Genomic DNA, 16,688 nt, shown 5'->3' on the forward strand with positions numbered 1-16,688 from the left:
AAGTATGTGAATCACCAAAAACACAAGAAGAAGAATGTGATGTGATCTGTTTCTCACCCACACCTATGGCTTCTGAAGACATTGATTTAAACACTGGAGTCTTATGGATTACTTTTATGTGACTTATGTGATTTTGTTTTAGCTTATAAATTTTGGCACCCATTCACTTGCTTTGTATGGGCCAAAACAGCTGAGAAATTCTTCTAAAAACCTTCATTTGAGTTTAGCAGATGAAAGAAAGTCACACATCTGGGATGGCATAAGGATGAGTAAATGATTTTTTAGGTGAACTATTCTTTTAAGGTCCTGTAAATTTAAAGGGACAAGGTCATTAAACACAAAACAATAAAACAATTCAGGTTACTTAAAAGGTGTCAGTTTCGTGAAGTCAAAAGAAAGAGACAGTTCTAAATACTCATTAAGGTTAATTTATTTGAACTCATTTTTATTAGTTAATTTTTCCCAACTCAAAACAATTAAGTATTTTGAACATTTGGGTTTACTGTGTACTCCTGTTATTATTCCGGCTAGCTCCACGTGACAGAGAATCAGAGAGAGAGAGTTGGTGAGTTGGTATGTTTGTCACCCCTCCACCATTTTGTATCAGCAAGTGTGTCATACCTCCGACTGAAGAGAGTAAGATCTCAGCAAAACAGTCGGCAATAAGCTAATCGTTGCACAATAGTTTTTATCTCTTCATACATGTTTCTCAACACGACTTTGGTAAAGTGTGAGCGGAAGGATAACTTAAAGGGGGTCACACACCAAACGCATCTGGCGGAAAACATGGTGAGTTCTAAAGCTGTCCACAGACAGATCGATGGGTGGATGTTTGGTTACGCTACTGGAGCCGGATGTAACGACACGCGGACTGTGATAAAGGCGTATTAGCTATCACTTACATTCAACATGGAACACAACAACAGTAATCGCCTCAATCAGAGATGCAGGTCATTAGCATTGAGCTGAAGCAGTTGCTGACATTGTCTTCAGACCCGCACTCCACCTCTTATAAAATACAACTAAATAACAAGCTGCAAATTCAATTTGCTTATTGAAAAAAGAACTGCCGCTAAGAGGACTAGAATCAGCTTTTGTGTGGGTGAAGTTTCCCATGATTTATGCCTCTTCAGCATTAAAGAATTTGCGTAAACACAACTGCACCCTTTTAATCCTTTGTTTGATTGTTCGTTTTTGGATGGCAGTGGCTGACTCTGATGCCCCATAAAAAAATAAAAAATAAATACTGGTGCATGAAGTCCCTGCAGAGGAATGTTTTGATTAGCATCGGTGTTGCACTTACAGATGACTAATTTATAGTTGATTCTACATATTAAGCTGGTATACAAGCAAATTTTAACATACAAATATGATGTGTGCAATTTTTTATGTATTAATTTATTTTTTTGTTTATTTGTGAGGTAGAGAGAGACAGAATGTCATAAATATGGCTGTGGAATGACAGAATTTCAGAGCTGATTATGGATGAGCACCGGAGGGGGAAATGAAGAGGAAAATACAAGGGCAGGGTTTTGCCTTCATTAAATTTTTTTTTTGGTAGTGCCCAAAATTTGCCCAAGGCAGATTTTATGATATTTAAAATAATGATGGCCCGCCACATTCTAATTTGTCCCACCACAGTTTCATAATGAACCGAAAATATTTTTACACTTCTCATAATAACATAAAAGATGTCTAACATTGTGTTTTGTGCCGTTGCTTCAGCAAAGCATCTATCACGCCCAGTCAGTCAGCTCACAGGGCTCGATATTAACATTTGTCCGCTTGACCGGGACAAGTGGATTTTGAAGGGGCAAGTTAAAGAGAATTTTACTTGCCCGACCAGACAAGCAGACTGATTAAAAGCTATATTTGTGATAGCTTAGGCTTGTGTCACTTATTAGAAAGTTCATATTCTTATTCTGCTGTTGAAAGTTATAAGAAGGTTGCCAGTTTGATCCCCACAGCCACCACCATTGTGTCCTTGAGCAAGGCACTTAACCCCAGGTTGCTCCGGGGGACTGTCCCTGTAATAAGTGCACTGTAAGTCGCTTTGGATAAAAGCGTCTGCCAAATGCATAAATGTAAATGAAAGTAATACAGAGCTTGTAATTTTATAATTCGCTAGTGATCTAGTAACAGCTGCGCCCTGTTTCAAGTTCAAGTTCAAATGTTTTTTTTATTGTCGTTCGACCATATACAGTTAGTACAGTACACAGTGAAACGAGACAATGTTCCTCCAGCACCATGGTGTTACATAAAACAACATAGGACAAACACAGAACCACATGAGACTACACAGACTGAATAAGACCTACACATTGCTACATAAAGTGCACATGCAAACGTGTGCAAAAAGTACAGGACGGTACAATAATTACTAAAAAGTAAACAGGACAATAGGCGCAGTAAGAGACAGTGAGAGACAGTGCAGCGCCGACCAGTACACATTTCTAATCCGAGTAGTGCAAAAAGATGACACTTTCTAAAAATGCCGAATGTAAACATACTATGAAATAGTGTTCTGTGGACGTAGCAGTTATTGAGGTAGCAGCCAGGTATAAAGTGACAATGAATTAAGTGCAACTCTGGACATGTGCAAAAGTTGGATGGTGTACGTGTGTGTGTGTGTGTGTGTGTGTGTGTGTGTGTGTGTGTGTCAGTCCAGTCTCTGAGTATTGAGGAGTCTGATGGCTTTGGGGAAGAAGATGTTACACAGTCTGGCCGTGAGGGCCCGAATGCTTCGGTACCTCTTGCCAGATGGCAGGAGGGTGAAGAGTTTGTGTGAGGGGTGTGTTGGGTCATCAATAATGCTGGTTGCTTTGCGGATGCAGCGTGTGGTGTAAATGTCTTTGATGGAGGGAAGAGAGACCCCGATGATTTTCTCAGCTGTCCTCACTATCCTCAGTAGGGTTTTGTGGTCCAAAACGGTGCAAGTCCCAAACTAGGCAGTGATGCAGCTGTTCAAGATGCTCTCAATAGTCCCTCTGTAGAATGTGGTGAGGATGGGGTGTGGGTGATGTGCTTTTCTCAGCCTTTTGAAGAAAGTAGAGACGCTGCTGGTCTTTCTTGGTAATGGAGCTGGTGTTGAGGGGCCAGGTGAGGTTCTCCGCCAGGTGAACACCAAGGAATTTGGTGCTCTTGACGATCTCCACAGAGGAGCCGTCGATATTCAGCAGAGAGTGGTCACTCTGTGCTCTCCTGAAGTCAACAACCATCTCTTTTGTTTTGTCCACATTCAAAGACAGGTTGTTGGCTCTGCACCAGTCTGTCAGCCGCTGCACTTCCTCTCTGTATGCTGACTCATCGTTCTTGCTGATGAGACCCACCACGGTCGTGTCATCAGCGAACTTGATGATGTGGTTCGAGCTGTGCATTGCTGCACAGTTGTGAGTCAGCAAAGTGAACAGCAGTGGACTGAGCACACAGCCCTGGGGGGCCCCAGTACTCAGTGTGATGGCAGTGGAGATGCTGTTCCCGAACCGGACTGACTGAGGTCTCCCAGTCAGGAAGTCCAGGATCCAGTTGCAGAGGGAGGTATCCAGGCCCAGCAGGTTCAGCTTTCCAATCAGATGCTGAGGAATGATTGTGTTGAATGCTGAGCTGAAGTCTATGAACAGCATTCGAACGTATGAGTCCTTTTTATCCAGGTGGGTAAGGGGCAGATGGAGGGTGGTGGTGATGGCGTCATCTGTTGAACAGTTGGTACTCTCGAAGCACTTCATGACGATGGGTGTGAGTGCAACGGGACGGTAGTCGTTAAGGCAGGACACTGAAGACTTCTTAGGCACGGGGATGATGATGGTGGCCTTGAAACATGTTGGAACGATGGCGCTGCTCAGAGAGATGTTGAAGATGTCGGTAAGAACATCCGCCAGCTGGTCTGCACATCCTCTGAGCACTCTTCCAGGAATGTTGTCTGGTCCAGCAGCCTTCCGTGGGTTGACTCTACGTAGAGTTTTCCTCACATCAGCTGTGGTAAGACATAGCACCTGATCGTTTGGAGGAGGGGTGGTCTTCCTCGCCGCCACGACGTTCTGTGCATCAAACCGAGCGTAGAAGTCGTTCAGCGCATCTGGAAGGGAGGCATCATTGTCACAGGCAACTGATGTTGTCCTGTAGTTTGTGATGGCCTGGATGCCCTGCTACGTGCGCCTGACGAGCGGTCTGTATGCTGGGATTAGTATAACAACATGTGGTCTGAGTAGCCGAGGTGGGGACGGGGCTCCGCCCGGTACATGCCTGGGATGTTTGTGTAAACAAGATCCAGCATGTTCGCCCCTCTCGTTGCACAGTCCACATACTGATGGAATTTAGGGAGCACTGTCTTGAGATTCGCATGGTTGAAATCTCCGGCAACAATAAACAGTCCGTCAGGGTGAGCATTCTGCAGTTCGCTAATAGCCCCATACAGTTCACAGAGCACTTCCTTAGCACTAGCACTGGGGGGAATGTAAACTCCGGTTATAATGACAGTGGTGAATTTCCATGGTAAATAAGAAGGTATGCATCTAACAGTCACAAACTCCACCAGCGATGAGCAGTAGCTAGAGACTAGCATAGAGTTCTTGCACCATTCCGTGTTGATGTAAACACACAAGCTGCATTTCTGAAATGAGAAACGAGGCGAGCCCATCTAGCTGAATGGTGGCATCCGGAACTCTGTCGCTGAGCCACGTCTCTGTGAAAACAAAGACACAGCAGTCTCTAAACTCACTTTTTTGTTCTATTATTTGTAATCTAATTCTATTCATTGCTGTTTTTTATTGTTATTTTATTACTGACTGTTTACTAGTCTTGAATAATTACTTAAGAACTAGAAACCATTCTTCCATAATTAAAATATTAGTTAGTGTTATTTTTTGTTGTAGTTTTGAAGCTGGTTTTGAGAATCATAAAATTTCACTAGCGACTACTGAAATTTGGGTATTGTGATAATGTATGGTCTTTACAGTACATGGTAGATCTTGCTGCAATAACATGATGAAAATGTAGATCTCATTCCATAGAAATGTGAGCACCCCTGCTGTGAATGATGGCGATGGAGGCTTTTCTTTATTTGACTACCAAACATAACATAAAATAATTATCATATGACAATAGCCTCCTTACCTACCCAGTGTAGTTTACATTTCTGTCGCAGAGAATTGAGTTGATTGCATAGGTACACTATTAGGTTGGGCATCGGTAATAATTTTAGAAAAATATACAACATAAACTTTGACATGTCACTTGAGCATGTAACTTAAATGTCATTTTTTTCTCTCCTGACAACTTGTTTACTCTGACAATTGAATGACCAATTTACTTGTCTGGAGGACAAGCACATGACAGTGCTTAACGTCAAGCCCTGGCTCAAATGTATGCTCTAGTTGATTTTGTGTTTTGACCATTTGTGAACTGCGTTAAACTCCATCTCGTTTATGCTTTGTGGGTGTGACTTTTTTGCTGTGTCATCACCATTCATATCTATACAAGCAATGTGTTTATGATTAAATTACTACTAGAGCACAGAATTGTTTACAAGAGCACAAAGTTCTTCATAGATCTAGCCTCTTAATTTTGCTCTCAAAGTGCACCGGATTGATGCATTTCACTTTAAAATGTAAAAAAAATTCTTATGGGGGAGCATGCCCCCAGACCCCCCTAGAGAGTCTGAGATGCACCCACCACAGTCTCACAAAATCCTATGGGAAACACTGCATCTGAAATGCAGATTTGCACTGCGAAAGCCTTGTTTTACTGGAGAGCATATGGATGACCATGCATTTCAGCCACCGCCATACCATTTTTGACCCGGGAAAAAGCCTGAAGAGGAAATGTTTTCTACATGTAACATTTCTTTACAGAATTTACATGAGTTTTACATGTGTTTTGTTTCTCATTGGGGTGTTGTCTGCTCTCAGTATGTGAAGGATTTTAAATAATGTGTCTCAGTGTTGACTGGCCAGATAAGCCTGTGAAAAACCACCATCAACTTTGATTATCATCATAACATTTCATTATAATTCTTGTGGTGTAAATGACTCCTGTCATAGTTTGAATAAGTCATGGGGGCCATTCAGACCAAACACGTTCTTGCACTAAAGAAGCGGAATGCAGCACAACGCATAGAACAGAATGCAGGTGTCTTGAAACACATTTTCTTCACAAGTTCTTTCTTCATTTACAAGTTCTTTTTAACCTGACAGAGCGTCTTAAAAATGTGGCGCTCATCCACAAGATGCTGAAAAAAACAGGGAGATGCAACACAACGGTCAAAGACGTCCATCTAGAGCATGTTTACATAGAAAAAGGGTAACATTTTACAAAAAGGTTCCATTTGTTAACATTAGTTAACATGGACTAACAATGAACAATACTTTTACAGCATTTACAGTAATCTTGGTTAATATTAATTTGAACATACTGTATACTAACACATTTTTTAAAAGCTGTATATGTTAACATTAGTTAATGCACTATGAACTAACATAAACTAGCTAACTTTAACTCAAATTAACAATGATCAATAAATGCTGTAAAAAATATACTGTTCATTGTTAGTTCATGATACTTAATGCATTAATTAATGGTAATGAATGGTACTTTATGGTAAAGTATTACCAGAAAATCAATTGAAAAACAGTGCAGACTGATGCAAAATGTTTTTGGTATGCATGCCAAACATTCCTGTCATTTTCACCACATATCTCACTTTCACCATGTCTCTCTCCCTCTCCTTCACTCACAGATAAAATTTGGTCATTATTTTAGAGAAATAGTTTCACAGATACAGTTCACTGACATTGGTACTATTTAATTAGTTGTCTGTATGGAAACAAAATACCCATAATGCACTTCTGCGTATTTACATAAATGGTAGAATAAACCTAACTTTCTTTTATTGGTGCTATACAGTGACCTGACTGAAATCTGGTTGAAATCTGTGTTTTAGATTTAGATCTGAAGATGCTGCTTGTGGGCACAACAGATGCTAAAGCACATTCTTACTACTATTGAAAAAGTGTGTATGTGAATATATAAGAAACCTAGTCTGTACTAATGGCCCAGAGCCATTGATTATTTTATCTAAACATAACACGTGTTTATGATTTTCACACCACAGCTGTGAGCCTTCAAATACAGCGCACACACTTGTGTTATGGTTTTACTAATGATAATAAGCCTGAGGATCCAGCTGTAAACATGCCTGTTCTGTGTTTATAGATATATATATATATATAGTTCTCATAATTCAGTTTTTGTCTTTCTCTTTCAGAATGGGCAGAGCACAGCTGAGGATGGAGTCAGCACAGCTGTTAAGGTAGGACCCAGCTGACCATAAATGCAAACACATTCTCAGCTGTTCGGGAAAGTTAGTTTTGCTCCAAAACATCTAGTGAAGCTCCATATTCTCCAGCCATTTCAGAGTCAACAACATTCCACCGGTTACTCTTGTCTATCCGTCATTCTGAGTTCATGGGTAATTTGTGCCAAACTGAGTCAAACTGCTGTTTTAGAATTTTTTTAGTGGTGCTTGTTAAGGCAATAAACTTCAGAAGTTGACTCGTCCTGCACCGTTTGTTATGTGAATGATACCTCAAATTGTGTGACTTGTTGAGAAGAGGTGTGCCAGTACTTTTATAAGCAATGGTTTTCTCTAGGTGGATGATAAAACAGATGAAATAACCCCTTCATTGAAGGAGGGATCCAAGCCTTGGCCAGAATATCTTTTGGCTTGGTGGTGGGCATATTTGACTTGCACCTATAAGCAACTGCCAATCAATGTCCTAGCAACAACTCAGAAGAAACTAGCAACCACAAAGGCATATGCTGAAAACCACATAGAACACCTTAGCAACCATACAGCAAAACCCTGCAACTACCCACAACAACCTAGCATCGTAGCTTTATCGAGTTTTGCACTGGCAAGCACCAAATATCTAGTTTTTGTCTCGTGGTCAGATGAGCAAATAATAGGATAAAGGGATCTGGTTTGTCATCTCTTTTATTCCCAACATTTTGAGTGCTGTATATAAGAGGTCTTCTGTCTGGCAGGTGTGTCTGGGGTGTATTGGCAGCTTTCTGAAACGATCAGTGGAACAAGTGCTAAAAAGGAGACAGTCAGGTGTTCAGGAGTGCAACCTCCTGGTTCCTGGCTCACAACTCCAAGGCCTCTTTGTGTATGTAGGGGGTTGGGTTGCAAATCGCCTATCTGTTCCAGGGTCCATCTTGATTTTTGCAGCCTGTCTGACTGTATGAAGAAAGCCTCTCTCTCTCTCTCCTGAATCCCAGTATTTGTTGTTTTTTGTGTGTAACATGAGCCTGATGTGATGGGGAGAGAGACAGTCTGTCTCCTATAGAATGTAATTTTCTCTCTGAAGAGTGAGTGCTCACAGCAGATCCGCAGTGAAGCTCAGTCAAGGAAGGGCCTGTAATGCTTTAGACCCCATAGACTGTGGACGGATATTTTGAGGCCTCTAAAAGACAAAATGACCTCACCTGAAGAATAGTTGAAATTGTCACTGCGTCTTTGTATTGGGTTAAGTGAATAACTAAGCCCCTATAGAATGTTTTGCAAAGCATTTTTTTTTTATTTTAAATATTGATTAATCAATATTAATTGGAGCTCTTATATAAAATGAATGGGAAAAATTGGAACACCCAATATGGCAGGTGTAGAAAGGGAAGTCCTGCCTTAGGTAAAAGAGCCAGTCATCTTTTAGAACATCAGTCAACTCGAGAATGCGCTTGCGCATTAGCTGGACTAGCCTAAAAAAATCATTATTTAGCATGATCTAAGCTAAAGAAGCACAATTTATGCAACTATTTTCTGATTGTACTGTTGATTTCAAATATTTATCATAATCTTGACCAACTTCTTTGGAAATTTTGATCTTTCCCCATTCAAGTCAGGAACTTTTAAGACACTTGTATTCACTGAAAATAGCTGTCCGGGAGCATTCCAAAGATGGCCGCCGAGTGGACTGACTTGCCTTGGAAGGGATTTTGCCTTAGTGTACATGTACAGTATATCACACTGCTCACCAAGCTGCACATGCCTTAGCGTCTTAGTTGAGCAGTTCTCTCTGCTAAGACAAAGACAATTTTCAGGTGAATCTCCCATGTCCAGGTCACATTTCACCCCAAAATGAAAAAGAAAATGAAACATATTTTTAGGAACATTACTTTTTTTCACGTTGTGACAAAATGCGAAATTCTTCGCTCTTCGCATGAGTCAATTAAGGAAGTGTAATCAAGCTTCTCTCATGAATGCACCATGGAGACTGCTGATGTCAAGATCTATAGTGAATAAGGAGTTTTGGTCTGTTTCTCACCCAAATCCAATTGTATCGCTTCAGAAGACATGGATTAATCCACTCGAGTCATATGAATGACCTTTATGCTGCCTTTTTCCTTTTTGGGGCTTGAAAGTTTTGGACCCCATTGACTTGCATTGTAAGGATATAAAAAGATCATACATCTTTAAAAATATCATTGTGTTCTGTCATATTCATTTGAGACGGCAATAGGATGAATAAATAATGAGAGAATTGTCATTTTTGGGTCAACTGTTCCTTTAATTGTAATGAAGATGATGTCATATACTGCTGCATAGAATTCAGCATATACTGTACACTGATAACAGACAGTATGAGCCCATGATTCATGAGGCCATTACTGCTGGCCCATTCACAGGCTTATCTGCTGTCACTGCTCCCCTTGACAAATGCTGTTGTTGTTGTTATGGGAAGACTTTGCTTACTTAACATAAATCACGTACATTTTTATTATTTCAGTTTAGATGGTGTAGTGTTTTATCTGGTGATAAAGTAAAATGTGATCTATGGTCTTCTATGATGAATATCATAAAAAATACAGTGAAGATCATCTGTTTTGTAAGGACAGGGACTCATAATTAATACAAGCTTGGATAACAGCTAATCTAAAAGCAAGGCCATGCTTGAACAAACAAAAGCACACAGACAACAGCCACTTACCCGCTAGCCATAGAGATCACACCTCTCCATTTAATGGTTGATTTTTTGTGAACACTTCAAAAGCCCTGACCTCATATCACTTGTCCCTGTTCTGTAATTTTTAGTGAATTTATGTGTGGATAAATGGATGGATGTCTGACTGTGAAGGGCTTTGTCTTTAGTGTCTTCGTGCTGTTGTTTGGAACCATCCTGTTCCTCTTTATATGTGGACAGCACGTGTTCGTCCATACAAATGGGTGATGAGTGCGAACAAGTGGTGAACAGATTGATAGAAGGAAAAGATAAATGATACCATGTCCAGTTCTTGATATAAAATAAAATAAAAATCACAGCAATGAATATAAAGTATCTTGTTAAGACTGAGTTTATCTAGATGCCTAGCTAAGCTGGATTTTATCGTAGAGCCTAATTTTGCATGTGTTCAGCTGTAGAACAGAGTCTGCAGAATCGATATTGTGCATGAACGTTGCTAATAATACCTCAGTTCTCCGATAGCCTCCCAGGAGAGGACAGGCAGGAATAAATAGCTGCTTGTCCAGGAATCTCTGTCAGCCTGGGTCTTTAGTTGAGCTGAGTCAAGCATGACATCAAGGCCGTAACCATGTCTTGAACACTGGGGGGGACCAAACCATTTTGGGAGTGGGGGTCATGGGTGTTGAGGTTAGAGTTGGTGTACTCGAGTTCGTACTCGGAGTCTGAGTCGAGTCTGAGTCACAAATCCAATTTTGATGGACTTGGACTTGTCACGGATTCGGATGCATTTTTACTCTGAATTGACTCGGACTCGAGCCTTTGGGATTTTTTTTTCCCAAGTCCAGCCGAGTCCATGGCATTTGATTTGTGATGCAATAAACAAAATAAATAAATAAAAATAACAAAACAGAAATAAATTGTAGCAAGCAGTTGTAGCACCCCCTGATGTTGTAGACGTAGCCAGAGTTTGTTTCACCATGTTGAGAAAACACACCTGCAGAGCGGCACACTCAGTCAACCAATACGCTTGAATGTTACTATGGAGACTACTGTATAACATCGATTACCGAGGTGGCTGGCACAACGAACACATAAAGACAGGTATGTAGCCAATGTACTAGAAACTACAAGGCAGTTTCGCACGGCACGGCATCTGACAACTGGTAAAATCGCACACAGCGTTTGTGCAGCCAAAGCGGTGCTCGCATCGTGGTTTCGTCGTGATTAAGAACTTCATTAAGGCAGGTCACCCACATCATGTCTCTCACAGTTTACTAAAGCAACATATAAAAATAAAAATTCAGGAAAATATTATTAATATTGGGCTATGAAGTCTTTTTAGGCGTAATGTTTCCACACATGTAGGCATCTGTAGTCTCTTGTGGTCCATTCAGTGTTGTCAACTTAAATTGGTCCTTGATGAATTAACTATAACTTTTTAAATAGTCAGGAAAAAAATTGTTATTGCTAAAGCAGACAGCAACTCTGAAAAACAGATAAACAGCACCTATTTATTGTTTTTCTATTTTAAAAGCATTAACGAGCTGCTTATAATATGTTCTTTTACAGTTGTTTCCACAATAAAATGAACAATGAATTATGAAGATATTTTGGGCAGCAAAATGTTTTGTTTAAAATGTAATTATATATTGGGTGACCAGACGTCCCAGTTTATTACACAGGACAGTCCCGGTTTTTGGTAGGGTCACTGATTTTTTTTCTTCTTAAATTAATTATCCTCATTGTCCTTCTCGCTATTGTCTCTGGTATTGTTTGCAGAGAAGAAAAAGTAATTTTGTTGCATCACATTTGATTTGACGATACATTCATTCTAGTCTTCAGCAAATCGGCTGAAATGTATCTGGTTACCATGGCAATGACGTCTTAGCGCTTAGTGCTCGTGCTCTATGTCGTCCTGTCAGTCGTGTAACTTCTCAGTGAGTGCTAATTACTAATGTGTTGACTCAAAAACGAAATCTCAGTATATATTACTTCTTTAGATAGGGATCATTTTAGATAAAACTAAACTAAATTGAAAGGACAAATTGAAAATGAGGTAGAAATAAAACACAAAATTTAAATTCGAAACAATAATAATGACTAACGCAGCTTTGACTTTCTTTAGTCTATGTTTGAGTGGAGGGGAAAAAGCAACAAATAATTGAAATGTCTTCAGAACGCAATAAGAAATGTGCTGAAGGACAGTTTTGTCTTCATACACCTAAAGCATATGCTTTCATTTGAAACCACTTTCAGCAGGAAACTAATCATAAAATGTGTTTTTGTTACATTTTATATTGACAATTGTGTTTTCTTAGATGTGAAATTTAAAATAAGCTTAAAATATTGATGTTGAGTTTACGGTTACAGTTTGAATTCAGATTCATGAACAGATTCATTCGGACTCGACTCTGACTCGGCCTGTTATGGACTCGGTCTTGAGTCCGACTAGGCCCCTTTTGGACTCGGACTCGATTGTTTAAAGACTCGGACTCGACTAAGGTGGTCTCGAATCCAACACTAGTTGAGGTCTCAAAAATAATGGTCCTTGGCCCTGTAAATAGTAAACGCTTTGAATGCGCTGTTTTTTTAAATACGACCAAAAATTAATAATTTTTGGTTTTAAAAGATACTGTATGTTTTTTAAGTTCACACAGTACAAGACAAACACTGTGTCTGCTTTGCTAGCAATATGCCAGTTTTAGTCAAATTTTCTTTCTTTTTTGTGCTGTATCAAAGAAAATACGAATATAATTTCAATTTCTTTTCATAACTAATGTATGTGTAAATTGACATGACATCATCTGGCAAGCAAAAAGAAAATACACAGAATCTTAAATCAATCTTTTCTTCAAGAATCTTAACACTGTTCTTTTTCATACAAAAACAGTTCATATTGACCACTGCTGTCAAGGTCCAATGAGAAAAAAAAAATCATTATAAAAATACCATAAAAGTAGTCCATACAACATATAGCTGTTGTATGGCCCCTGAACGCTTGGAATAAAGTGCACAAGTCATATGGACTACTTACAAGTCATTTTTATTTGTATAGCGCTTTTCACAACACACATCGTTTCAAATCAGCTGTACAGAAAATCATGCTTTAACTGAAAATTCAACTGTAATATCTATAAAGTCTTAGTCACATGTGTAGTTTAAATAAATATGATTGTAAATTGTGTATAAAAAGTAATAAATAAGTAAATAATTGTATAGAACCCCAGTGAGCAAGCTGAAGGCAACTGTGGCAAGGAACACAAAACTTCATAAGATTGTGGTTAATGGAGAAATAATTGAAATAACTACTGTTATGATGTCTTTATACTGAACCTTTAATAATGCTTTAGAGTGTTTGTCCTTTTTGAAGCTTGACAGCTCCTGCTCACTATAAATTGTTGAAACAGAGCTGCTTAAAATATCTAATATATTTTTATGTTCCCAGAAAAAATAACAGCATATGGGTTTTGAACAATGTAAGTGTGAGTAAATGAGTGAGTAAAAGTACATTTTCCATTTTTAGGTGAACTACTACTTTAACTGGTGGCTTATATTTTGAGCATAGACCTGACAAGGACATACTCTAAATAAAATAGTCTCTTATAAAAGAAGACTCTTAAGAGATGCTGTACAAAAGTCAGAATTAATTAGACATAAATTATTTTGAAAATCTTAAATTGATTGTTAATTATTACCTAATATTTGCATTACAAATACTGTATATGACACTGCCTTGCCACAACCTATAAACTCAATGGAAGCCTGAAGTCACATGTCTAATGTTCTAGTTCTAATCTGAGGGTGATAAGGTTCTACTTTGTGTTATAGATCATTTTCTAAGACAATATCAGTGACAGTGAATTTGCTACAAAGCTCCTTCAAAAGCCTGCCAGACAACCACATTCATTCAATTCCTTTAATATATACACACATATTCACTCTGTCTTAAGCCTGATATGCTGAAAATGGCTCCGTTAATGTTTTCACATTCAAAATTATGAATGACATACGAATCACGTACTGTACATCACATATTTTAAACTCAAAACAGCGAATTTCGGAAAATGGTGAATAGTTTGCACCCTTGGAAATTACTGTCGGTCAATAGGCTACATTTCAATCATAAAACAGTGGTCAAATATTGCATGTTTAGTTAGATACTTACTGACACCAACACTCTTAACCTGAACTGCTTGCTGTTGCGCGGTGCTGGAATAATCCATGAGGTTCCCGCCATCTGGCCATATCTGCTGATAGCTCAATCGGATTAAAATGTCTACATTCCAACACCTCAGTCAGGAAAAATATGATCTGAATGAAATGTCAATCCGATATCAAAGAAGTGCCAATGTAAAATACTCTGTTAAATACAAGAATAATTGTCATACAAACATTTTAATCCATATACTTTCATAATCACGTTTGAAATTCTACATTTTCGTTAGGTAAAGATAGGAGCAAACGCATAAAGTTATTTACAACTAATGCATTTGATTCTGTATACACGTAAAAAAAGTTTTTTGTTGAATTGCAGAGTATAGGGTACATACATATAAAACAGTACATTCAGAATCAGAATCACATTTATTTTTATTTATTTTTTAATTGACGAGAATCTGGGTATGTAAACATAAATGAGACATTTCAATTAATTGCTTAGTCTCATTTGCTTTTAAATCCAGTAATGTTGACTGAGTGGAAGATTACATTCCTCTCCCATTAGCTTCATAGTGGACAATAAATGGCAATGACTTTGACCGTTACACAGTATATGAAAGTGTTCTCAGGTGAGCAGAGGGTTTGTATAGAGGAATTCACATAAGCAAATCTAAATGATCTTTTTCTCATTGCTTGCATTTGGTGAATTATTTTTAAGGCTTTAGAATATTTCCCCTGCTCTCATCCTCTAGTTGGAACATGCAATAGGATGTTAATATGTTCCGATTTTGCATTGTAGTTTTGCATGAAGGTGTTTCCTTGTGGTTTGATTAAGTTTTTCCTCTCCTTTTTCCCTCTAAAACCTTTCTCTTTTTTCCGGCCAAACTATAACAATGGCAATGATAAATATTTGCTTACATGCCCTTTATAAAATTTTAGGTTTGGGAATCAACAGGGACCTGGCGATACAGTTTTATATTGACAGCTAGGCTGTGATACAATAATATTGCAATTCTTTATATTACATTGTGATATATTGCAAGCTTTCACTCATAGTTTCTCATTCATCTTAATGGGACATATAAAAATATTTATATGAAAAATTGAACCAAAATATTGATTGTTGGCATTAGAATATTGACAGTATTGAAAGGTACATTTTCACAATACTCTGAAATGGTGATTTTGGCATAAACATAATTTTGTCTGAAGAAGTATCAAGAAATCATGTAATGATGCACAGTCAATCTCATTTCTCCATTCTCATCTTCATCGCAGAGCTCTCCTCAGCCATCACTTGGATCCCAACATTACTTCTAGTGACTTGGGCCAATTTAAGAAGTAATTTCCAAATCTGCTGCAGAGATTGGAACACAATCAAAGGCTTGTGTAAAAAATGAAAGTGAGAAAGTGGTCCTGTGCAAGACAGTTCATCTTTAGAGAATATTTATCTATTCTGTGGTTGTACAGCTGAACTGCTATTATGAGTCAGTTCCATCTGATGATGTATTAAGCTTGTCATCTAACCTTGTGATAGAGTTCAGTCCTCTTTAGCTCTCTGGCTTAAGTTAAAGGGATAGTTCACCCAAAAATGAAAATGTTCTCACCCTCATGCCATCCCAGATGTCTTTCTTCAGCAGAACACAAACAAAGATTTTTTTTTTTTTTTTAAATATCTCAGCTCTGTAGGTCCATATAATGCAAGTGGATGGTGATCAGCACTTTAAAGCTCCAAAAAGCACAGACAGTCATAGTAAAAGTAATCCATACGACTCCAGCGGTTAAATGAATGTCTTCTAAAGCGATACCATCATGTTGGGTGAGAAACAGATCAATATTTAAGTCCTTTACACTATAATTGTCTACTTCCAGTCACACTACAATGCGCATCCATGAGGGAAATCAGTTCACGCTGCCTTTCGTGTGACATAATCACATTGGCAAGTTCAAATGAAAGCAAAACCAATTAAGCTTGTGAACAACGTTCTGTTCTAAATAAACCAAGCTGCACTTCTGGTTGTATCACATCAGTTCTTACTTGAACATGTTAAAGTGGCTATGTGTTCTAGGTCCTCTCATGGATACGCATTGGAGAGAGACAGAAAATAAACTGTTAGATTGAAAAGGACTCTCTGATGCACAGGTAAATGTCTAACTTGGATGGTGGATTGGGTTAGTGCTGGGGGATTTAGGGTTGGCTACTGCTGCGGAAATAACAAAAATACCCCTTCACATTTTTGTCATTACTTTCATTAACAAGATTTACACCTAATACGATGGTTTGACAGCACTTAACAGGGGGCGTTTTTGTAACGCCGACAGGGGCGTCGCAACGCCGACAGGGGCGTCACCCCCATCACCCCTACTTCCCGTGGCTGAGCCCCCATGAGCAGACCTACCCTATGTCCAAGTCTTCTTCTCTTTAGAAAAAGCACAAGCTATCAATTTCTGCCTACCACCTGTTCAGTGCCTATCCTTAAACCAAACCTCTAACAGATTAAGCAGGAGAGCGACATGAGAGGTGAGCTGCAAGACTGCGTCAGCTGTCCCTCCAGTGCCTAGCTTGGCCTGGTT

The 16,688-nt window shown here is 38.8% G+C and overlaps 1 protein-coding gene across 2 annotated transcripts in view; it reads left to right on the forward strand.

The window, feature by feature from the left end:
• LOC127411424 (ribosomal protein S6 kinase alpha-1) overlaps positions 1 to 16,688 on the forward strand; it is a 106,638-nt gene that overhangs the window by 17,836 nt on the left and 72,114 nt on the right. For both annotated transcript variants that reach the window (XM_051646979.1, XM_051646980.1), the window contains exon 2: positions 7,262 to 7,306. In XM_051646979.1, coding sequence (XP_051502939.1) covers positions 7,262 to 7,306 — 45 coding nt within the window. The remainder of the gene's footprint in view (positions 1 to 7,261; positions 7,307 to 16,688) is intronic.

This window comes from Myxocyprinus asiaticus, chromosome 20 (genome assembly GCF_019703515.2).
Source record: "Myxocyprinus asiaticus isolate MX2 ecotype Aquarium Trade chromosome 20, UBuf_Myxa_2, whole genome shotgun sequence".
Taxonomy (NCBI): Eukaryota; Metazoa; Chordata; class Actinopteri; order Cypriniformes; family Catostomidae; genus Myxocyprinus; species Myxocyprinus asiaticus.